The 25,003-nt window shown below is 39.2% G+C and overlaps 1 protein-coding gene across 2 annotated transcripts in view; it reads left to right on the top strand.

The window, feature by feature from the left end:
* Nucleotides 1-2,769: 2,769 nt before the first annotated feature.
* The window catches only part of Cers6 (ceramide synthase 6), a 288,857-nt gene continuing 266,623 nt past the window's right edge, over nt 2,770-25,003 (top strand). The window contains exon 1 of one of the 2 annotated variants that reach the window (XM_070021551.1): nt 2,770-3,125. In XM_070021551.1, the coding sequence (XP_069877652.1) occupies nt 2,956-3,125 (170 nt within the window). In that variant the 5' untranslated portion in view covers nt 2,770-2,955. The remainder of the gene's footprint in view (nt 3,126-25,003) is intronic. The other variant, XM_070021561.1, reaches the window with a different exon arrangement.

The following is a 25,003-nucleotide window of genomic DNA, read 5'->3' as shown; positions in this document are numbered from 1 at the left end:
TTCTGCAGAAAGGACAATCAAGCCAGATAGTTTCAGGGAAGAGAATGAAGGACCAGTGAAGTAAGAGATAAAGAGGAAAAGGAAATATAAGAGATGTGTTACTGAGCTGGTCATTCCTTGAAATAAGGTTGTTTGATGCTATGTGTATTTTAAGGGCAGAAAAGGCAAAGAAGTGCAAATTACCTTCTGACTATAACATCAAAGTGCAAGCACCAGTCATTAACTCATGTGTTGTACATGCTTGAGAACATGGACGGAGCTGCTAGACAGAACAGAGGCCCCAGGGCAGGAAACAAGCTACTATCAGGTCATTCGGGGAAGATGTAACTTGAGAAATTAGTACAGTCTTGTTCATGCAGAGAGCTGACACAACTCCACTATGACATGGCCTTCTGCCACAAAGATGGCCTTAACAAACCTCTGTACCCTACAGGACTACCCCTGGTGCCACAGCATCTTCTAGAGCATCTGGAATAGGATGGTGATATCTATTTCCTGATGAAGACTCATTTGTCCACCCCAGAACTGAGCATCCCTTCTTGATGCCACACTGGTTGTTTTTTTTTCACATGAATCTCATCACTTGGAGAATGGGTCAGAGTTTTTTCCTACAGAATATTGAGTTAGAATAATGTTGACGTATTAGTTATTTTATCTAGTACTTAAGTATGTTCCAGGCACTTTCTTTAAGTGCTGGAAGTAGAATTTTGGATAAATACTTTAACTATTTACATTTGTGTGTTTATATGTATATATAGGAGAGAGAGAGAGAGGGAAAGAGAGAGAGAGGTGAACGCAATAAAGCAGCAAGTTATATACAGTGTTGATAATGATGAAGGTACAGGGGAGTAAGGGTAGTAGATAAACTAGGATGGCAAGGGAAGGCTTCACTGAGAGAGTGACCTTAAAGATAGAGTAGGTGTGGATATTTTGGGGAGATGAGTTCCAGGGACATAGAAAAGCACATGCAAAGGGTCTAAGGTATGGCTGATAAGTTCTGGGAAGGACAAGGAGGCAAGCGTAACCAAAGTGGTGTAAGGGAGACAAGAGCAGAGGAGACCAGAAAGCAAATATGGAACCACGCATGTTAGGACCTTGCAATGACTTTAACTTCTACTTGGAGAAGGATGGAGATGGAACACATTTCCACAAGATCACATTGGCTGAGATTAGGCTGTAGAAGGCAGACTGAAAGTTAGGAGTTGACTGGAATAGCTCAGCTGAGAAGAGTTGCTTTGTTTGGATCAGATGTCAGCAGAAGAAAGTTGAGCTCTGGTGAGATTATGGTTAGGATTTGTGATAAATTACAAAGGAGGTATGAGAGAGTGCATGTGTGGGACTCTCCATTTTTAGCTTGAGCCAAGATTATAGGAGGCAGAAGTTTTAGATTAGTAGCAAGGCTCTTAACACTTTAAGACTAGATTGAATTATCTGGATTAGTGACAAAAGGCTAAAGGAGAAGCCTCCTAAGCTGTTACAGGTTAGGAAGGTGATGAGTCCAGAGTTCAGTTGTTTAAACCACCTGAACTAAGAGAAGAACTGACCTTTATGTTTTAGCCCATGGAGATGAACAGTTTTGGTACAATGGAGGAGACAAATTCCCAAATGGGAGTTCAAAAGAGCACAGGAGAAGTTAGAGACAACAATATATACCATTCTTGGAAATTTTGTTTTAAAGGGAAGGAATGAAGAGAAAGTGATAAGCAGAGGGAGAGGAAGAGAAACAAACTCTGTGTGTGTGTGTGTGTGTGTGTGTGTGTGTGTGTGTGTGTGTGTTTATAGGACGATTAGACAGGTCCAATAGAATTCATGGCAGAGCCAGGCAGAAAATGAATGTGAGATAAATGAACAAATTAGCTCCTGGAATTTACCCAATCTACTACTCTCACAACGTGCAAGGCCGAGAGTGTCTAGATTAGGCCTCTGAGGGCCTGCGAACAGCAAAGTGGAGGCTCTCTTGTCACCTACAATATCAAAATGTGGTCCAGTATTTTGTCTTCCGTTTTTACAGAATTCTGCAGTTGCGGCCACTGCCTCCATCACCATCAGGCAACAGTTAATAATCAAGTCAAATTAAGCGAAACAGTCAAATTTCCTTGGGGGAGCTCTGGCTCCATGAGAGGTAGTAGTGACAAGGTCAGAAGGTCAAAGACGGGGGAGGGAGCCATGGACTTGGGGCAGATGCACAGATGCACAGGCTCTTGCCAAACCATCCTGTCCCAGTTCCTGATTTTCATCTTTCTTCATTGAAGGGGAAAAAATAATCTGTCCCTTCTATTTCCTCCTTCTTGGCCTCTGCACCCCCTACTTCTCCTCTTTGAATGCAGGGCTGCTTGGGGAGTTCAGCTCTGGCTCTAAAGGACTTCCCCCCACAGGTTCCCCCCTCCCCCGCCCCTTCCCCGGGCGCACGGGAAGCGGACGGTAGCCCTGGAACTCCAATGGGGGCTGGAACCGGCGTTCTGAGCATGTGCGAGCTAACTTAGGGGTTGGGGTTGCGGTGTGCTGTGGCTCCAGGTGTCTGCCTTGAGTGTCCCAGTGAGTGAGCACCGGGGCGGGAGTCACTGCGGGGAGCGGTGGCCCCGCGCCCGGGGCGCAGCGGCGGCGTCTTGCTCTCCGGGCGTGGGCAAGCTGGCCGCGTGTGCACCGCTGCTTGACGCGAGGACGAGCCAATCAGGGCGAATGGCCGGGGCTGCCATGTGACGGGCGAGGCGGCCCCTTTTCCAGCGCGGCCAGAGGGAGGAGAGAACCGGGGCTCGCCGCCAGCCTTCGAGAGCGGCGGCCGGGGAGGAGGAGGAGGAGAAGGAGGAGGAGGAGGAGCAGGCGGCGGCGGCGGCCGGCGCGAGCGGCAGCAGCGGCACAGGCTCCGGGCCAGCCCAGCGCGCATCCCCGGGCGTCCTGCGCCGCGGAGAGCTTGGAGGGCCACAGGAGCCGCACGACAGGAGTGGACAAAGCAAGATGGCAGGGATCTTAGCTTGGTTCTGGAACGAGAGGTTTTGGCTCCCGCACAATGTCACCTGGGCAGACCTGAAGAACACGGAGGAAGCCACCTTCCCGCAGGTTGAGGACCTCTATCTCGCCTTCCCCCTGGCCTTCTGCATCTTCATGGTGCGGCTTATCTTCGAGAGGTAAGAAGGGTTGGAGCACCTCCTCTCCTTCCCCTGCACGCACGCACACACACACACACACACATACACAGAGGCACACGCGCGCGCGCGCGCACACACACACACACAATCACGCGCACACTCACATTCTGTGGCGCACGCCCCTGCGCCCCCGCGCTCGTGCTCACATCCCAACCTTTGTGCTCGAGGAAGGGTCCGCGTCCCCATCTGCCTGCCTAGCTTGCTTTCTGGGAGCCCGAGAGGCGCTGACTTGACAGCAGATTTCCTCCTGGGTTCTGGGGAAAGGGCTGCACCCCCTGCCTGGAGCTACCCCCAGTGATGACTGCGGGTCCCAACCTCAACACTTGATAGGGCTGGGCCCTCTAACCACTCAGTCCCGGCCCCCAGATGCCCGCCTGGTCTTAACCAAAGCTCAGGCTGGCTGCCACCCACCCACCTGACAGCCAGGACCCATTCTGGCCAGCGACCAGAAGGGCGGAGGAATCCCCCACACTTCCCGGTCTTTACACTCCACCACCGGAATTGTAGGGACTGTGTTTCAGAAGACTTCGCTTGGGATCTTTGGCTTCCATCTGTGACGCCAGTCTCATTACAGTTAGCACTTCAAGTCATGAATGATTTCTTTAAAAGAGGGTAGATCAGGACGGGTCTACATCCTATGAAACGGTCATCTGAAATTGATAGCTGGACCCTATGAATAATAAAAAGCTTCTTTTTTTTATTGTGAAAATACCTTACAGAGGGGTTACAATTACATGGGCAAGGTAATGAGTACATTTCTTATCAAGCATTGTTGCCGCCTCCTGCTTTTGGGTCCAAGCACACACTTAAACGTTGAAAGGATTGCCCTAAGAGTCGATTCCTTGGTTTGGTTGGCTATTGCCTTTGTATCACTCGCGCACTTGAGTTACTCTCTTTGAATCTTAGACACGAAACTAGATTGTAACTGCTGTGCGTTCTCATGGTGCCAGTTGAAACAAAATCAAGACAGCTGCAGGAACACACTTAATTTGTTATAACTGCAAACAGCACTTTCCCCTTTCCTTCCCCCATCCCCATTCATCAGGCTGAATTTCTTAGATCACAAATCCCCACTCTGACTCCTTGCTCAGCCTCCTGCCTTGAACTCACCTGGGGTTGTTTCTAAGGATTTTTGCTCAGTTGTCTTGCTTGCACGTTTTGGTTTGCCTAAAACACCACGGAGAAAGGTAGAATCTATCTTTTATGTCTTTTGTTGTTGGAAATAAAAAAAAAGAAAGTATCATTTAGGGAGGCTGAATTTTTCAATGGGCAATATTGTCGATTGAGAACTAAGCCAGCTGTTCCCAGGCTGCGACTGATTTGCACAAAGAAAGAGACTTAAAGACCTACTTTTAACAAGTCTGAAGCAGAGATGCCATCGATCCTATCCATTACTGAGAATTACTGTGAAAAAAAAATGGGTGTGTTTGCAGCTTTTGAGTTGCTCCCAGGACAAATGTTTACTTACAGGAGGTAGGAAATCAGGTCTAACCTTGTAGTCTGTGCAAAGACAAGCAAGATCAGGAACAGCAGGTTGTTAAGTGTTGGCACATTGTAGGAGTTCCGTACACAATTGCTGAACACCATCTGATAAATTCTGCCTGGTAAATTTTGTCTGCATGCACTTTTAGATAGCTAATGTATTTAAAATAAATCTTCCCATCATGTGTGTTTTGGAGAACAAAGGCATTGACAGCTGATGAACTGAAAGCAGAGAGCTGCATTTTCCTGACATGCTTCCCCATGCTGTTCTCTAGGATGGAAAAGAATTACTAGCAAAGAATGGAGAGAGCTTTGTACAAGAGAGGGGGGAGGGAAAGAAAACAATAGTATAATTTCTGATGACTGGAAGTTCAATTTTATTCTCCCAGAACAGTTTACTTTTTTCTTCTTTTTAGCATAATCACATGGTTTGATTTACAATTTACACAAAGGGATCAGGGATTTCAATTATCTGTCATAGCAAATGGCCTCATATTGATATGCAGATATTGATATGTTTTCCTCTAGGTCACTAATACAAGTAGAAATAAGTAAATGCCCTGTACAGAAACAGGAAGTTTATGATTCATGTTCAGAATAGTATTCCAGTGTGATGTATATGCTGCCAGAAGATGCTAACTGATGTTTGTAGGTGATCTGCTATGGTTCTTTCTATCATGATGACAGCTCTAGCTTTGGCTATTCACACTCTTACATTTCCCTGGAAATACCAGCATTAGAAATGCTGCCTATTTCTTCTCCTTTCAAGCATAAATGATGCATTCTGGGATCCAACGAGTAGCCCCCTTCTCAGTTGTATGCATCAGGAGCCTGAATTTATAAAGATGAAACAGTCATAGTGTTATCATGGATACAGATGGCTAACTTGAACTACTTTTAACATGTTGTGCATACATTTCTTTTTCTGCTGTATTCCATAATACTGCAATCAAAGAATCCCTTTGTAAAATGAAATTATTTTGTAGTAGAAATAATTCCTCTAACATTCTGTTCCTTTTGTACTTTGCCATTTATTTAGAAGTTGAGAATGTATTTAGGAAATATTTGAATATCCAAGCTTTTTGTTTTCCATTCACAGGGGACAGTGATATCCTTGTTGAGGCTAAAATTGTGAATTTGAATATCTGCTTCTCAGTCCCATGTATTTCTGATGATAAGGCAAGCACTAATGATTTGTCTCATTTGGGCTTTGCCAACTGAACAGCCCTATCTTTTTGTTTTCACTCCCACTGCTGGGGTGTTGACAGGAGGCTGTGGTGGCCAGAACATGCCATTTTTATGGCAGCATATGGTGAGTACTAGGAAGCCTGGTGTGAATGGGTAAAAGTGGAGCAGCCTAAGGTCCATGACTTTGTCCAGATCTTGGTTGTTTTTAGCATAATCTTTTTGCTCAACTCTGAGTAGGGATCCAAAGGCACATGGGAGGTAGTACTTGAGTGTCAAAGTAAAACTAATCTTTTTAAAAAATGGATAGCTTCTTTTAGAATAAAAATTGTAATATATTCCATTATATTATGTTGTTCATTTGACAACAAAGAACAAAGTATTATTTAATAGTACACCTTTGTCTATTGGTTAATTTTCTTGACTTAATGTCCGTTTAGATTCTGTAAGCCATTCTCAAGAATTATGATAAATGATTCTTCCACTTCATTTTTAAAAATGTGATTACCTCTGGTATTCATAATTGTTCTGCTGAATCTCTGTTTGGAAATAGAAATTCTTTGTATTATAAAAGGTAACTTTCATGCATTTTCTTTGTGAACTAAGAGCAAAAGAGAAGGAGAGAGATGGAGAGAGAGATGGAGAGAGAGACAGAGAGAGGGTGAGAGAGAGAAAGAGGGAGAGAGGGGGGGTATAGAAATTATTGACTGGGAATCAGAACACTCAAATTCTAGTCCAAACATTCCTCATGCTGGGGCAGATTCCTAAACTTACCTCTGCTTATTTTCTCATTGGTTTAGTGAAGCAAACAACCTGACAACCTAAGATTTCTCTCCTTCCCAATTCCTTGAGTCCCATGGGCCTTCTGTACTTGAAGCTTACTAATTATCATCCCATGAGATTTTGAAGCAAGCTAACCATCATGTTTTAGGAGGCAGAAATTCTCTCTGACTAAAGAGATTTTTTCCATAGAATATTCTTGTCAGTGATTTTGTTACTAATATTTTAAAATGGATTTTGAGACAAAAGAATCATATAGGATCATATCATTTGTGCTCCTCAAAGCTACAATATATCTGAATAAGCAAGAAAGAAGATTCCGCAGAGAAATAGCTGCTTCTTTTCTTTACACTTCTTTTTGATGGAACCGAGAGTCAATATGACACCTGATTGGGTAAGAAATGAGAAACTTGTTCCTCATAGGGTAGATCTCAAAATGCCATGGAATGTGAGGAGCAGCTTCCTTTGTGAAGTGATGCCAGTCCAGCTTTGGTCTGTTCAGCCCCAGATCTGCTTTTCTCACCCTTCCAGGCAGGGCAGTGTCCAAAGTTGTGTCAGAGGAGATATTTAGCCAGTGGGTTTGTTCTTACCTTGTTGTATCTTTGCCTTGCCAGTGCCTTGAGGAAGGCCCTCTGAGAGCAGGTGAGGGGAAGGGGAAAGGAAGAGGAAGCGAAGGGGAAAGGAAGGTGGGAAGTGCGGGAAAGGGATGGCTGGATGATAGCCAGAAAAGCGTGGAGCACCAGATGAAGTCTGTTACTGTTGAATGTTCTTAAATTTTACCTTGTAATGAGAAGATTGATACTCTCAGATATTATCAGAAGTATCTGAGAACAACTTGCATAGAAATATGGATTTTCTCATACAATCAGTAGTGTACTAAGTGTACCTTAATTAGCTTATTAAATAATGGTGTGATTGAAGTTAAACAGTGGGTGATTGCTTTGCTGAACTTTGGTGTAAGAGACAAGTGTTAATCACACACAGAACTAGGCTGTTTCTTATAGTTTCTGACCTGGCTATCACAAAATGAATTGAAATGGATGTCTTGTGGTAAAACAATCTAAAATGAAAAGGGAGGATGCTATTCTTTGCAGAACTTTAGCACAACTCTTTTTTTTTTTTTGTCCAGCAAAACAAAAGGTTTACATTTACAGTTTATAACAATGGAGTGATTTTGTAATTGGCTGATTTTGTGGGTTAAAGGCACATTTTTATTGTTAGTGAAAAGTACTTCTGAATACTATGATAAGGGCCACAGGTGAAATAGCTACACTATTACAAATGATATGATGACATCGTGTGTTGTGAAATTCACACCAAGGTCTCATGGAACTTTTCCTTTAAAGATACGTGATCTCTATGGACACTATTCTATGGAGTAGGGTTCTCCTGCATTGCTAGTTTGCAAGGTCACGGTGGGCCAGAAAGAGTAGTGAGCAAGGGGAGGAGAATGGAGTTTCAGTGATTTTGTTGTCTCTTGGCTTTTTCAGATATCAGTCTTTCCTCGTGTTTTACTCAGCCAGCTCAACCTTGTTGGCAAGTTCTGGCATCTAAGTCCAAATATTCTAAAGCTATTCATTATTAACTTCTTACGAAGTCAGAACTCAAAATTTGTATTGCATATTCCTTCCCCTTTCATTTTAAGTTTATCTATTTTTAGATTTAATTAATTTTTTGACAATGACCTTGAACTCTCAATCAGCCTTCTTTACCCTCCTGAGTATTAGAATCATAAGTATCTACCACCAGGCCAAAGGTGATCATTTCTTAAATACTTTTAAGTCATGATCCTGAGTGTCTAGATTTTTCTTTGATGTTATTAGGAATGATTTTTCCTTTTTTTTTAAAAAAAGGTAGGCGATATCTATAATCTTCTACAACACAACAATCATTCTGTATTAGTGATGCCCTGAGAGTTTTTATTCCTAAAGTTTCATTCTTTCTAATAAAAAATTTTAACGAACTGTTTTTGGTCACTCTTTCCTGACACCATACCCTTTATTAACCACACTTATGTTATAGCATCATTGATAGAGTAAGGTTCTTCTCACAGTGTCTTTTGGGGGGGGAGGGAGGGGAGTGTCTCATTAGTAATATAATTTGATGGCTGGGTATCCAGGGTTCATGATCTGAAACTGTGCCTTGGTGCTCACCATTCGCTTTGATTTTATGTTTGATTTTATAAACAACTTTAACTGATAATTAATAACTTTAAATTTTTTTTGGAGAGAATAGTAATGAGTAACATCTTGTCTCTACTAAACATTTTATTTTACATGGTTTATTTCTTTTAAATTCTCTCCCAAGGCCCATGAGATGGGTTCTAAATACTTACCCACATTTTAATAAAGTTATGGATTGAAAATTGATGAAGTACACTTAACTATACAGAAATAGCAATATAGGAATTTACAGCTAGGCTTCTTGATCTAATAATTTTGGCGATACCCCAAGCAAACAGCATGACCTCATATAATGGCCTCATGCATATATCTATACATATATCATGGATGTGTGGTTTTGCTATGTATGTGTATATGCATATATGTGTATCTGTCTATATAAATATACATAACTACAAGGCTTTGTATACTGCCTTATCATCTGAACATTGGCCATTGTAATCAAAGTCCTTCTAAAGTGTTTTCCCTGACTACATTATTCTACATTATGGATATAACATATTTTACTTAAGTACCTATCTTATATTTTTATTGGACCTTTAGGCTGTTTCTAGCATATAAATATCTCAATTTTTGTTGATTTCTTAAGGAAATTCTTAGCAGTGACATCAGCCCCCAAAGGTAAATGTTTTAGTGCTCTTGACAGTTGCAAGTTGCCAAATAGTTGATGCAGAAAGACTGCACCAGCTGTACAACTGCAGATCCTTATCAGATTGTATGGTATCGCCACTTGAGAAAACAATGGAAAAAATGGTACTGTTATAATGTGAATGTCTTTCTCATTACACATGATGAACTTATTTCTAATATTTCACGTTCTCTGAGTCCATATGTTTTCCAATTGGGATGAGAGGAGGTCTTACCTCATTTTGTTTTGGTTCTTCTGCCCTTGCTCCTGCCTGCCCCCGCCCATCTTATCTTGGTTTGTGTGTTCTGTTTCTATGGTCACATATGGTCACATACGCTCTTCTGTTTCTTTTGCCACTTGTATCTCCCACAAGTGAAGCTCACATGATGTCAGGAAGGAAGCTTTGTAGGTTCTACAAAGTGAAAGAGATGTGTTCAAGATGAAATGGATTGTATTCTGACTTTAATACGAAGAGTAGGCAGAGAGCAATGGCTGGGAGGAAGACAGAGCCATCAAACAGTGGGGGTGAAGGGAGAACTCAGGGATTCAGCCCACATTTTTAGATTGTTTTTCCAAACTAGTGGTTAACAATGTCTTACTACACTAGTTCTTAGGAAAATATAAATCTAAATTCTACCTCATGCCCATTAGAATTCCTGTGTCCCACCTCCTAACACCACCATATTTGTAATTTGATTTTAGAATATTGATTGACATGGAAGGAACAAGAATTGAGACCAAAGGTATAGTAGGGGGAAAACAAAGGAGGGGTTAACAATAGGAAATGTATTCATTACCGTACTCATGTAACTGTAACCCCTCTGAACAGTATCTTTACAATAAAAAATTTAGATTCTCAAAAAAAATTAAGGCCATAGCAACAAACAATCAAATATTATTCAGCGGTAAAAGGAACTGTATACTAAAATGGTAAAGATGATAAGATTTGTGTTATATATCCTAATAAAAGAATAGAAGAATCACTAGCTCTAAAAAATTGAAATAATTCACTAGGAGTAAATGTCATCATTTTCTACTTGGGACAAACATCACTCTTGGCCTCAGTTCCCTCAAGCACTGCTGTTGTTTTTCAAATGTACAGTTTTATTCAGATCTAGGAGAGTCTATCTATAGTCATCTGACTTTAGCAGCTGGGAGGCAAGGGAGCTGGGAGTAATGTGTGAGATCCAGTGTGCATTTAAGTACTCTGGACTTTGCTTGGAACCCAAACTACTTAACCTTAAGGCTATTTGTTAATAGGGAAATTCAATAGTAAAAGAAGTACAGACAGGAGAGCCAAGGTCTCTAGAAAAGCACATTGCATGGTTTTAGATGAAAGTAAAGGCATTAAGGTGAGTACATGATCCATTTAAAGCAAGCCCAGATAATAGGATAAAAATCCTCCTGAGCCAAGTAACTTAGGCCACACACAGATAGGACATGTGTGATCTTGGGCTTGGGGTGAAGTCAGTCAGAGTTACTTTTCTTCTCTTTCTTTCAATTTAATTTTATGTGCATATTATAAACAAATGATTTAAACATATAAATACTTACAAGTGATTTTTTTCCCTCAAAAACTAGGGCATATTACATAGGCAATAACTGGAACTATTGGCAGACAAATATGCTAGAACAGTGGGGTCTGAAATTTATTTTAATGCTTAGTCATTGTAAAAAAACACTTTCTGAAAGTCCTCTACTAAAATATTATTTTTTAAGGGATGTGGTTGGAAATTCACAAATGCTTTTTAATTGCAGGAGGTGTGTGTGTATGCATATATATATGATATATATACATATATCATATATATATATATATATATATATATATATATATATATATATATATATATGCTAGGTAGCTACTTCTACACAGTGACCTGGGACTACCATTAGTTTGTAACTTGCCATTGTGTTCATAAATGTCACATCTTATCTTTGAGGTTTTCAGGTTACCAAGCTATGATTGCTCTCCTGAAGCTGCGATTGAGACGTGCTTTCTTTCATTCTATTTTTCCATCCCTGCCTTTCTCTCCTTAATCATTTTGTCCCTTCCCATTATCATTGGTGCAGATCCTTTATAGACACAGGAATGCTTCAAGAAGAATGGTGTATATTTTGGGGAGGGGAGGAGGGGGAGGGGAGATACAGAAAGTCACGGAAAGCATTGTTCAGGGATAAGGTCTGACCAGTGTCGGAATGAGAGCTGCCAGCCTGGCTAAGTGGCTCTGCAGGTCTTGTTTAAATAGATCACCATTTCAGAGCAGAATAAAATGACCTGGTCATTTAAGCAGAGTGGCAGTTTGGACACAATAACTTGAGTGAAGGAAATTTGAGAAAGAAGCAATCAGTCATTCAGGCATTATGCACTTGTCAAGACTATCAGGGCTTTGTGTGGCAGTGGTTGTGTGTATATGCTTGAGATAGGTAGGCAGTGCTTTGAAATTATGCTACTATTTCATACATTGGCTGTAATTAATTAGAAATGTATATGTTTAAATTAAGAGGAACACACACACGGAGTATCAGGAATCCAAGCATTGCCCTTCATTTGCTGTGAAACGGCAGACAACATTCTCTGGCATTTGTGTTCTCACTGAAATGCGAGGATTAGGCCTGCTTTGTCATGTTGAAAGACTTCATGGGAAAATAGACTGAAAGGGGCTCAGTACAAACTGGTTCTTAAAAGTACACATTGTATGGAAGATAATTGATAGTGGAGTTCAGTATTTAGCACCCACTTGAGAAATGACATTTAGTAATGTGATTCAGAGTACTGGGGCTGGGGCAGGGATATGGGAAGAAGATATAGTTTATGGAGGCTGTAGAACCTATTTATATATTTGACCCTGAAACTGAGGATTTACATGTTTGGTCGAATAGCAAATATTTAGAGTTTTATACAGGCTTTTAAGCACCAGTTTCTTCAGCATTATACCTATTTTGGAAGGAGAATGCATCTAAGCCTTTTTTCTCAACTATTTACAATGATGCAAATTGTCTACCAGAGACTGGCTTGTATTTGGTGGCAGAAACTGATTTCTAAGCAAATGCCTGTCTTTTCAGTGGAGGGAGGCCATATACAGCTATCCCAGCCTGCTGCCCACCCCAAGCCCTTTTTGATTGCATGTAGTCTCAAGGGAAATAGTAATAGTAATAGCAAAAATCAAATATGGCATTTATATTGATTTAAAAGTTGAGTGGCATTCTGGCCTGGCCACTAACAAAGAACAGTCCAAGGAGCAAATTAATCTCTCCAAGTTTGGTTTCTAGCTGAAGTTCACAAACTTAGAATTTGAGAATGAAATGAGATAAATGCATGGAAGGCAATGCTCAGTACATTGCAATGGTGTCAACTTGTTCTTCAGGTTTATTCAATCCTATACATACTTACACTGTGAGAGATTTGTTGGAACTCTGATTGCCAGAAATGAGGCTTTGCTGGCCTTACATTATGTGATGCACAGGCCCTGTAGACCTCATTCCTGAATGACCAACTCCATTTTCACTGACTGGTCCTGATGATGCAGTCTTTTAAATTTTATTCTCTCTATTCTCTTTCTATTTCTTTTTTTCTTTTTCTTCTGAGGAAGATTATAGTGCCTGCATTGACTGGCAGAATAGGACCCTAGCAGCTTTTTGAAGAACTGAATCTTGTCTACTTCATGCTCATGTAATGTACTTTGCTGAAATTGTGCATTAATGTTTAGATAGCTTAGAAACAGTTTCCTTTCCTATTTACAGGAATAGAAAAACTTTGAGATTGCTGTTTATTGATTTCTTTTACAAGTTTAAGCACAGTGAATTATCTCAATTTCATCCTTTACAGAAAAGAAAAAAATCAGTATAGCACATTGAGGTCATATTTATGAAGATGAAATATTCAAACCTGACTAAAATTAATACACATATGTCTTTTTCCTTAAGAGAAATAAGCATGCAACCCCAAATGTCAATGTCTATGATATGACTGTAGCTGATCTCACCTGACCACATTAGTTCAAAACAGCTTTGTATCTTCTACCAACTATAGGCATTTTCCAAGCTCTGCATAATTTACAGATAATTAGTAAGTGGCTGGCCATGTAAATAATTTTTTTAAAAATATACCATTAAAAAAAGCCTTGATGGACTGGAAGGTGGCTCAGTGGTTGAGTGCTTGCTTTGCATGCATGAGGACCTGGGCTCGATTCCTCAGTACCACATAAACAGAAAAAAAGCCAGAAGTGGCACCGTGGCTCAAGTGGTAGAGTGCTAGCATTGAGCTGAAGAGCTGAGGGACAGCGCCCAGGCCCAGAATTCAGGCCCCATGATTGACAAAATAAATAAATTTTAAAAAGGCTTGATAGAGGGATCTTAAAGTGATTAAATATCACATTTGTGGTGGGTTCTATTTTAAAGGAGGAAGTAAGGCAAACCACAGTGCTTTGAAAGGACAAATTACAAAAAACTGTCTGTGTCTCAATTCAGTTCTGGTTCAGAACCATAGACTTTCTACTTAGAAAAGAAATTGAAACCAACTCACTCAAAAAATGTAGGTGTCTAACATGGGTCAGAAAACAGTGGTGTCACAAAGTGTGTGTGTGTATGTGTAGGGACAGAACAGGGCCCATCCTGTGTCTCTACAATAAAGGGCTATCTTATTTCTAGAGAATTTTAAAAGCATAAGAAAAATTGAAGTTTGTCTACTGTTTATGAGTAGCATGTAAAGACAATTCTAAACATAGACACAATAGAAGTGATATAAATATTTCTCCCTCGGGGCTTACTGCTCCAGTCCTTTACCACCGCCCTGCCCAACACCACGGCCAAATACTGGTATGAGGTACCTATGACCTGCACTTCAAGAAATACTGGCAGAGAAGGAAGGGAGGAAGGAAAGAAGGAAGGAAGAAAGGAAGGAAGGAAAGCAGGCAGGCAGACAAAAGAAAGGAAGAAAGAAAGGAAGGAAGGAAGAGAGAGAGCAAAAAAGAAAGAAAGAAAGAAAGAAAGAAAGAAAGAAAGAAAGAAAGAAAGAAAGAAAGAAAGAGGAAGAAAGAAAGAGAAAAGGGAAGGGAAGGGAAAGGAAAGGAAAGCAGTCACTTCTCTTTGATGTACTTATCAAGATACCAAGGCTTGGGGCTGTAAAATGATTGGCTGCCTGCCAGCCACTCAAGGTCTGGAACTGCCTGGCTACTGTGGAACCTTGGACTCAAGCCACTATAGAGTGACCCACAGTCCAGGGAGAACTGAAATGGTTATCACCCTCCCTGGTGATTCCCCCCACCTCCATTAAAGCTATACTGGTGACATGCCAGGGTCTTAATGACAAAAACAGCAGGGCAGTCTCTTCCTAAGGAGTCCTAGGGTATTTGTGGTAAGAAGACTACTGATAACTGAGGTATATTTTTTATTGTAAAGATACTGTACAGAGGGGTTACAGTTACCTGAGTAAGGTAATGAATACTTTTCCTACCGAGCATTGTTAACTCCTCCTTTTTTGCCCCCTACCATCCTTCCCTCCCTATCTCCCCAACTCCTCCCTCCCCCTCTACCCAAGTTGTAAAGTTTGTTTTCAACATAGTGTCTTGTACATCTCATTGTTACAATGGGTCATCCTGTATCCTTATTTCAGCATTTAGTTATTTCCCTTCCCCTCCCCAATTTAGAAAAATAAATATACAAGATGCAGCTGCCCAGGAGTGACATTTTTTTCACTTTTATTTTTTCTTAAGATAATCAAAGGGCTTTCCATTAAATGTGGAGCTCCAGAGGCCAGAACTCTTAAAGTTACCCTGGGCTGTTCCGGTGGGCTGATTGTTCCTGGCACATTGCTCCTACGTCACAGAGGCTAGACACGTTTCTGTTTTCATCCTACATTTACCCCAGTGTGTGCAGAGCCTTGTGCGTCAAGCACCCACACCTAAATGCCTGCTCATGGCATTGTATAAAAGGGAATAGAAGAGAACAAAAATAGACATGCAGGTGGTGGTTGTTAAGCAGATGTTCTTCTTAAGGAGGATGCAGGACGTCAAGGGCTTTGCTGCCTGTGTGTTTTATGTGCCTGATTTTGGTAAGTTTTGCAATGTGTGAAGCTGACTTTTGCTAGAATTGGATACCTGTGTTTGTTTGAGAGAACAAGGCTGCTGGAATGAACATACTAGCGAATTATAGCTTTGCTTAAGGAAGGAATGACTAGGAAATGACAGCTGTTGAGGTTGCTTGTCTCAGAGGCAGGCTTTTGCTGTGAATCTCTAAGCAGGCGCTGAGCCCTTCACCCTTAACACCTGTTCTCCAACCCCTGCCCCAGCTCTCCATACCTGGCACAGTACCAGCCATGGAAAATTGGACAGAGGGCAGTTAGTCACCAACTCAGGGACAGGGCTATAACACCCTGTTTGATTGCTAGATCCCTTTTTTCTTGGCACATCTGCATCTTCTTCTCTTCTTTTCTTGCTCAGAACTTAATCTGTCTTCAAACTCAAAATGCCTGAGGTGAATGGAACTGCTTGAGTGAGAAGTGAATTTCTGCAACCCTCTAGCCCCAACACTGCTGAGCTCATTCTGTTATTACTCACATTTATTAGGGCAATAGTACTAGAAGGATCATTACTAAGGGTTTTCAGCTTAAGTTTTGCTAACTTTATTAATTTTTAATGTTTTAGAAAACATGAAATAAATAAGAAAAATATTCTTGCTGTTTTCAAAGATAACTTTATGATCTTACATTTTTCTGATTAAAACAAAAAGCAAATACAATCTTGAATGATTTTTAATGATTTTTTTTTTGTATTTGGAAAGCAGTTTCTAACTTTTTTTTTCAGAGTTGAAGATAAGACAAAATATGCATCATGTAATGCAGAACCAAAGCTGGGTAGTTTTTCAGACTATCAGTCACCATCCTATTTGGCAGCCAGTGTCTAATCCTTTACTCTGAGACCAAATCTAAAGAATTTCAGTCCCTTTCGGATTGTCTGAAGTGTTTCTAAATTGGATGCACTTGGCTGTTAGAAATCTCTTCTAGCTCTGTTTTAAAAGCCCATTGAAGAGTCATGATGCTACTCTGAATGGGAACTGCTGACGCATATGTGTACAATACACTTAATATGTTGACATTAGGTTATATGTATCTTTGCAGGTGGAGTTAAATACTGTCTTTAAAGTCGTGTGGTTGGGAGGGGGGATCAGATGGGTTGGTATAAAAAAAGAGAAAAAAGAGGGAGTGAATGAAAGGAGGAAGGAGGGAATAAATAAAGAGGAAAAGGGAAAGAGAGTAAAAGAGGGATTGGAAGAAAGGAAAGTGGGAGAGGGAGAAAAGCGAGTGAGAGAGAGAGAAAGAGGAGAGAACAGACATTGCCTGATGTGTGTATGCACACACACAAAAACAAAGTCTCACTATTTTACATGAAGTCATCGTTTTCTTGTGGAGGAAAATGTGACCCTCTAGTTCTTACCATACCAAAAACGGAATCTTCTTCTCGTGTTGTTTGTGCCCATGCTTGGATATGAGTTTGTGCATGCGTACACATGTGTGTATTTAATAACTGATTATCAAGTTTAGTAAATTATTATTTAGAAAGAAAGGGAAGAAGGTGGGAAAAACTATGAGCAAATGAGAAAAGGAACCAGTTAAAAATGTTTCTTTCATACCATATTTAATTATGAAAAATATTTTATATGGAGAAGTATTAATAAAACATAAAATACCATGTCTTTTCATTTTTAAAACAAATTAATTAAATATGTTCAGCGGGGATTTTGTACCACACAGTACTGGTTTACAATAAGGGAATCAAAACTACTATGTATTTGGAATGCAAAAAGCATTTGGACACTAGGTACAGGTTTGTGACATTCAAATACTGCATTTGTTTGAATATCCTTAATACTTACAATATTTTGCATTTAAAATTATACTATATAAAATAAATTAATAAGTTTTAATTAATAAAATTGATAATTTTTATGTAATTGTATAAAATTATCTCAAATAAAGCTTTTTAATCTGTCTTTAAATATATCTTCTGTTGCATTTGTTCTTTTCTTCAGGAGTATCAGCTATTCATGGGTTAGATTTCTTTTGCCTTTCTTGCCCATCATCTCCATAACCATTTTCTTTTTTTTTTCTTTTCTTTTTTTTTTTTATTGTGAAAATACCGTACAGAGGGGTTACAATTACATGCACAAGATAATGAGTACATTTCTTATCAAGCATTGTTGCCTCCTCCTTTGTTTCCCCTTCCCATCCTATTTTAATATTAACATTTTTCGTGGCTTTTATTTTGTTCCTTACATGAGTCTTCCGTGCATCATTTTTGCCTTAACCTTCAGAGTTCTGGAATTTCTGGTATCCATTGTGCTTCCATGAGTCTTAAAAAGTGTCCCAGTGGGGCTGGGAAGGTGGCTTAGTGGTAGAGCGCTTGCCTTGCATGCATGAGGCCCTGGGTTTGATTCCTCAGTACCACATAAGCAGAAAAAAAAAGCTGCAAGTGGCGCTCTGGCTCAAGTGGTAGAGTGCTAGCCTTGAGCTGAAGAGCTGAGGGACAGCGCCCAGGCCCAGAGTTCAGGCCCCACGACCAGGCCCCCCCCCAAAAAAAGTGCCCCAGTGGGGAAAACACAGCAATGTTGAGGTATAAATTCTGCAGAGCTTTTCTGTGTCAGAACAGTATTATTCATAATTATACATGTTAGAGATAATGGGTTTTTCAGCTAATTTAAAAATATTATTCTTGATGTTTTCTTCCTAATTTTCTCAGGAATGTAATGATGCAATCAAGCACTAGTGGCTCGTGCCTGTATTCTAGCTTCTTGGGAGAATGAAAATGGGAAAGGCCGCTGTTTAAAGCCAGCCTGGGCAAAAGTATTCATAAAACTCCTCCTTAACCTATTTCTGAGTGTGCTGGCACATGCCTGTCACCCATCTATGTGGGAAGCCAAGACTGGGAGGATTGTGGTGCAGGCCAGTCCTGGCAGAAAATTCTGAAAGACTCCATCTCAATAGAATCTGGATGTGGTGGTATAAGTCTGTTATTCCAGCTATGGTAGGAGGGGAAAAATAGGAAGATTATGATCCATGCCAGCTCCCAAAAAGTAAATAAGATCACGTCTTAAAAATAACCAGAGTAGGGGCTGGGAAGGTGGCTCAGTGGTAGAGTGCTTGCCTTGCATGACTGAGGCCCTGGGTTCGATTCCCAGCACCACATAAGCAAAAAGAAAAAAGCCGGAAGTGGTGCTATGGCTCAAGTGGTAGAGCGCTAGCCTTGAGCTGAAGAGCTGAGGGACAGCACCCAGGCCCAGAGTTCAGGCCCCATGACCGGACCCAAAAAAAAAAAAAAAAAAAAAAAAAAAAAAAAAAATAACCAGAGTAAAAAGGGCTTAAAGGATGACTACTGGTAAAGCACCTAGCAAGTGTGGCGCTCTTGAATTCAAAACCCAGTACTACAAGGAAAAAAAAAGCAAAGGAAATATAATAACACAATAGACAACAAATACCTTGCTATTGTTTTATTGGCAATCTTTCATTAGTTTTTGGTACAATTGTATTATTTTCAGATCTTGAAAATGCTTCAGTAGCTAATATGAATGCTGCAAGAATCAATACTTGAAATATTTTGAACATTTAAAAGCATAAAGCTATTTTTTTTAATAATTAAAAAATTACCTTAAACAGGGTGGATCAGGCCTTATAATCCTGGCTTCTTGAGAGGCAGAGATCAGGAGGATCACAGTTTGAGGTTAAATTGAGCAAAAGTGTCCAATACTCCATTGTGAATAACTTGGGCATGGCAGAGTGTACCTCTTGTCCCAGTTCTGCGGGAAGCGTAACTGAGAGTATTACAGTTCAAGCCAAGAAAAAAAATGAGACCTTTTCAAAAAAGATGAAAACATGAATTGATCTTCTTTATCTCTTCTGACTAAAATTGATTTTCAATGTGCTTTTTCAGATAGGTCTTGACTTTTGAGCCAACTTGCCATTCTGTGTCTATTGATAGGAGATTTGAGTCCATTAATATTTAGTATTAGAATTAGGATATATGCAGTAGTTTCTGTCATCTTCCCCCCAATTTTAGCGTCCTTTCCCTATGTTTATCTACTCATAGTAGAATAGCAGGATTGTATCCCCTCCCACTTTTCCATGTGTACAGGATGTCTTGGAGTGTCTTCTGTCATGCTGGTTTAGTAGTGATGAATTGGTTTAGTTTTTATTTATCATTTAATATTTTTATTTGCCCTTCAGTTTTGAATGAAAGCGTGGGTTGGTAGAGTATTCTGGGTTGGCAGTTATTTACTTTCAATGTTGGAAATCTGTAATTCCAAGCCCTCTTTGGTTTCATAGCTTCTGTTGAGAAATCTATTATTCTCATAGATTTTCACTTTTAAGAGACCGCTCTGTTTTTCTCTTATATCCTTGTTTATTTTTGGTGCTTGATATTTTAATTACAATGTGTTATGGAGATGGTTTTTATTGGTCTGGCCTTTGAAGTATTCTAAAAGCCTCTTTTCAAAACTAATAGTAAGATATTACATAGTAGCGTAACAGCAGGTGAATACAGTCCTAATACTTAGTGTAAATAGAACCAGGTAACTTGAGGAGATGAGTGGAGTTGGGACAGGTGGAGAGGAAAATTATGGTGACATTGTTCAAGATACATTGTATTCATAAATTGACCTGTTGGACAACTAGTTAATTATAATAAAAATAATGACAACAAAATGGATATAGCTCAAGTGGTTGAATACTTGCCAAGAACATGTAAGGCTCTTGGTTAAAATCCAAAGCCACTGAAAAAAAAATCACCTAAGGCTTTATGCCTAATCAGCTATTGACGTATGTCTGTAGAAGTTGCATTTAGAAACTACCAGTACAGAAAATAAATGAAACAAACCAAATTTTTTCTCACCTTTTCCAAAGTTCCATTTATTCTCTAGATGTGACCAGTATTAGAAATTGATATCTATATATTCTTTTAGATATTGTTTTTACATATGTATGTAAATATAAATACACTTAAAATATTGATACTGGATATACTTTGAATCCCGTTTTAAGATGTGTGTTTTCATGTAACATCTCATCTTGAGCATTATTTTCCAAAAATCCTGATAATAGAACAACTCTTTACCATGAAAACACAGCATCTTTCTACTCAGATATTTTGATACTCTATTTAATTACAACTATATAAATGCTTTCAGAAATGTGATAACTTTGTTCTTATTTAGACTTGTTTTTATTCCCATATTTATCTTCAGTCTAACAGAAGTAGAATTGCTGGGTCAGAGGATGTAACATTTTAAATGATGCCAGAAGAGGCCTTAAAGAAAAATTATACCAATTTACTCTTCCCACCAACACAGGGCAGGAAGCCCATTCTTTACATGCTTTCTATCCTGTTGCAAATTGACATGATTAAGATAAACTGTCTTAATCAATAAAGGAAGCAGCTGGGTTTGTTGTTGTTGTTGTTTTAACATGGTAGATTAAAGAATAGCAAGCTGGAGCTCTGATTAAGAAGGAATTTAATAATGCCTATTATGAAAAGGCCTTTTACCCCTCTTGATTTATCTGAGGACTAGGAATATTAATAAAAATCCAAGAACTTCATTCAACTGTATGATTTTGAACCTTGGAACCTCTATTGAAATCATATATTTAACCAGTTCACATTTACTCATACTCTTTCCAACTATAGTAATTGCTTTAGGATTATCTATCAGGCTCAGTGTATGATTTGCTATGTTCTTTACAGTTGAACATAAGTTAAGTGTCACTACCTTGTACAAGAAATAATGAATGAAGGGTATCCCTCCCTTGTACAGTTTTCTTCATCAAGGGAGTTACCTTACAATTAAACCATTCTGATTTTAGAAGTATTTGTATTCAAGTTCCTTGTTACTGTAAGGCACAAGAAACCAAAATAATAAGTGCAGTTCTAGAACTGCAGAGAAAGCTTTAAATCTAAAACTAGGTTCATGCTATATGGTTGACTTGCCTCCTACCTCCCGGTCATCATACTTTCATGTTTAAGGAAAAGTTAGACTTTTTGTTTGTTTGTTTTTGTTTTGTTTGTTTTTCTTTTTCTTTTGGTGGGAGGGTGATGCTGAGCTTTGAATTCAGGCGTAACTAGGCAGGTACTCTACCACATGTTGCTATATACCCCAACATTTATATTTTTATAGTTGTAGAAGAGCATGGATTTCGTCTTTTTAACTTTTATGAGGAAATTCAACTACAGAGAAAAGCTACAAGAATAGTGGCAGGAATCTTCATCTTCACATTTCCTGATTTCAGTGGTTGTTTATATTTTATTGTTTTTCCTGTGCCATGAAAATAAATAAATTGCAGCTCTTGTGATATGTTTCCTGTGGAACTTGAACATGTACTTACCTTCTAAGTGTAAAGACACCCTACCATAGTTTATGAAGATGGATTTTGTTGTTGTTGTTGTTACTATGGATTGAATTCTGAGCCTTTTCCTTGAAAGACAGGTATTTTACCATTTGAGTCACACCTCCAAGGCTCTTTTTACCTTGGCTATGTAAGTATTATTTAAATTTGCCTTTATTTTATTTTACTGTATACCTGTACTGGGGCTTGACTTCAGGGTCTCACAAACTTACTCAGCTTTTTTAATCATGGCTGACGCTCTGCCACTTGAGCCACACCCCTAAATAATCTGGCTTTTTTGCTGGGAACTTGAAGATAAGAATCTCTTGGATTTGTCTGCTGGGGCTGGCTTTGAATCTACATTTTAGATATTAACCTCCTGAGTAGCAAGAATTACAGACATGTGTTCCTAGTGCCTGGCTAAATTTGTGTTTCTTTTTAAGTAAAGCTAGACACATTTTGTATGTGTGATAGCTACTTGTATTTAATTTCAGTGGACTTTTTGATTTTTTTCCTTGTTTTGAGTTTTTATTGTTTTACAATATGAGGAAAGAAATTTGCTTCTTCATATATACAGTGACTATTTACCTGTGTTTTTTATTTGTCTTTTGGCCTTATTGCTATTTTCCTATGCAGAATATTTAAATTTTGATGCCGTCTGGTTGATCAAGGTTTTTCCTTTACAGTACTGTCTCTTATTCTTGTCTCCCCAGAGAATAGCCCTCCTCTGTCCTGCCTCAATGGCTCAAGCTGCTTCCAGAGCTGAGATCCTGTTTATTTGTATATTGTCACTGTCCTGTTTGAGTTATGGAGTCTATTGATTCTCCCTTTCTCTGCTGGGACTAAGGAGAACCAGTAACCAGGGAACTAATATGGAAGTCCTCCTGTTTCATATGTAGACTTTGGACCAGTCCTTCTGTCTAGTCCAGGCAATCCCTGGACTCTGACTTCCAGAGGCAGGAGCTGCCTGTTGCTTTCAAATGTTCCTGGCATTCTTTACTTTTTATTGTCAAGGTGATGTACAGAGGGGTTACAGTTACATAAGTAAAGTAATAAGTACATTGCTTGTTGAAGTTGTTACCCCTCCCACTTTCCCTTTCCCCAGTGCTCCCCCAGTTCATTTCCAACATATTGTCTGTGTATATCCCTGTTAGATTTGTTCCCCTTTGTCCTTTGTCGCACCATTCTGTTGTTTGCCTTGCCTTCCCTAATTCAGATAAATGTATATATAATCAAATACAGTGACAACAGGAGATATACCATGGGGGGGGGGGGGAACATACAAAAGAAACAAGAAATCACATAGTTCATTAAAAACAACAACAAAGAAAGACCTCTTGTGTCCATGTCTTGGAGTTCACTTCCCTTAACATCCTTTTACATGGTCATATGTACATAGCTATTGAGCTATTCTGCCCATCTGCTAAGATTATCCTAGACATATACTAATTATTGCAAATAAGCAAAACCATGGGACCTCTGTTTCTTTGGGTCTGGCTTACTTCACTTAATATGATTTTTTTCCAAGTCTTTCCATTTCATCACAAATGGGGTGATGTCATTCTTTCTGATGGAAGCATAGAATTTCATTGTATATATATATATATATATATATATATATATATATATATATATATATATATATATCACAGAGAGTTTGGCCAGAGAGGAAAAATCTACTTACTGTGGACAGGCCCAGAGATCTTACTAGAAGTTTAGCACTGCAGTCCTACCCTAGAATTACTGAATCTGATTGTACAGTCCTAGCCATCCCCAAGTGAGCCTTGTGTAAAAGCTATGTGAGGTGTATCTTTGATCTTCATACTAGAGGTAGTTTGGCCTTCATGAGGCTGCTCCATGGCCACTCATCCTTTTGTTTTCCAATTTCCAAAATTGGGGACAATGTGTCTTTTATTTGTTATACATTTTGTTTTTGTGCAGTTTCTTAATGGTGATTGCATTAGGGTTCTACAAGGTCTTACAAAAATGTATTTACTATGGTTATAAAGATTCTCTCTTCTAGCATATCATGGGTCTCTCTCTCATTCTCTGTAAGTTTTTGATCTAAGTTGAATTAATTTTGGTGTCAGAAATGGCAACTTGAGATAGTTTTCTTTGCTCACTTGACTAGCCAGTTGTCCTAACGTGAGTTATTAAATAATCTGTACTGCCACCATCATGTTAACAAATTTCCTTGTATTTCATATTTTAACTTTTTAATCTCTTACTGTCTGGCACTAATCATTTCTCTTAAATTTTTGGAAAAAGTATTAAGACCAAAAATTTGTATATTTCCTATTTTAATAATAATTTTTACTTTTTTCACTTTTATGTCTCCTTATACAAAAGTGATTATAATTTTTATTTCTAACTGGATTTTTAGGTATCCAAACTAGATACCTATTTTTCCCCCACCTATGACAAATTTGAACACATTCTCTTTCCTAAATTTAATTTTATTGTCAAGGTGATGTACAGAGGGTTTACTGTTACATATCTAAGCTAGTGAGTACATTTCTTGTCCCTCCCTCATTTTTCATTTTTCTCCAACTTTCCCTCCCATCAATTACCCCTGCCCTGGCCAAGTTGTACAGACCATTTCTAACATACTGTCTTGTGACTATTGCTGCTGCATTGGTTTGCCCTTCATCCTTTGACAATCCATTCTTTGCTATCTTTTGGGAAGGTACAATAGGAACACCACTAAATGCAGCACCACATGTGTGTGGTGTGCACAGCTTGAGTATTATTTTTCTTCTGCTCCAATCCTCATTGTGAGCCATCCCACAGCAAGTCTCTTGCATTTGAATTCTGCCATTATTGCTTATTAGAAATCTGGCATTAAAGAGCCTTTCTGATCCTCTGCAATGGAGAGTATCTTCAGAGTGTGACCTGTGGAATGAATGTGATAAAGGCCTTACCTGAATCCCTGGTACAAGGCATGGACATAGCCAATTGGTTCTACTTTTCTAAACTTGTTAGAAATGGAAATGAAAGAGTCTTCCAGAATACCTTCATCAACTGGATTAATAAGTTGTTCATTCAGATGTGTTTTTAGAATGGAAACTTATAGAGAATCTTCTACAACGACCTTGCCTTAATTGACTTTCAATTGTTTACACTAATGGAAAGGATATATGTCCTGAGACACTACTAGTAGATACTACCTTAGTCTTTCAATATATCTTGGAATTCATTTGGCAATTACTTTTGCATAATACACTCACAGAAT

The sequence above is a fragment of the Dipodomys merriami genome, unplaced genomic scaffold, assembly GCF_024711535.1.
Source record: "Dipodomys merriami isolate MVZ:Mamm:240054 unplaced genomic scaffold, mDipMer1.0.p SCAF_1, whole genome shotgun sequence".
Classification (NCBI taxonomy): Eukaryota; Metazoa; Chordata; class Mammalia; order Rodentia; family Heteromyidae; genus Dipodomys; species Dipodomys merriami.
Note: the sequence above shows the minus strand (reverse complement) of the source record. Positions and strands in the feature narration are given on the sequence as shown.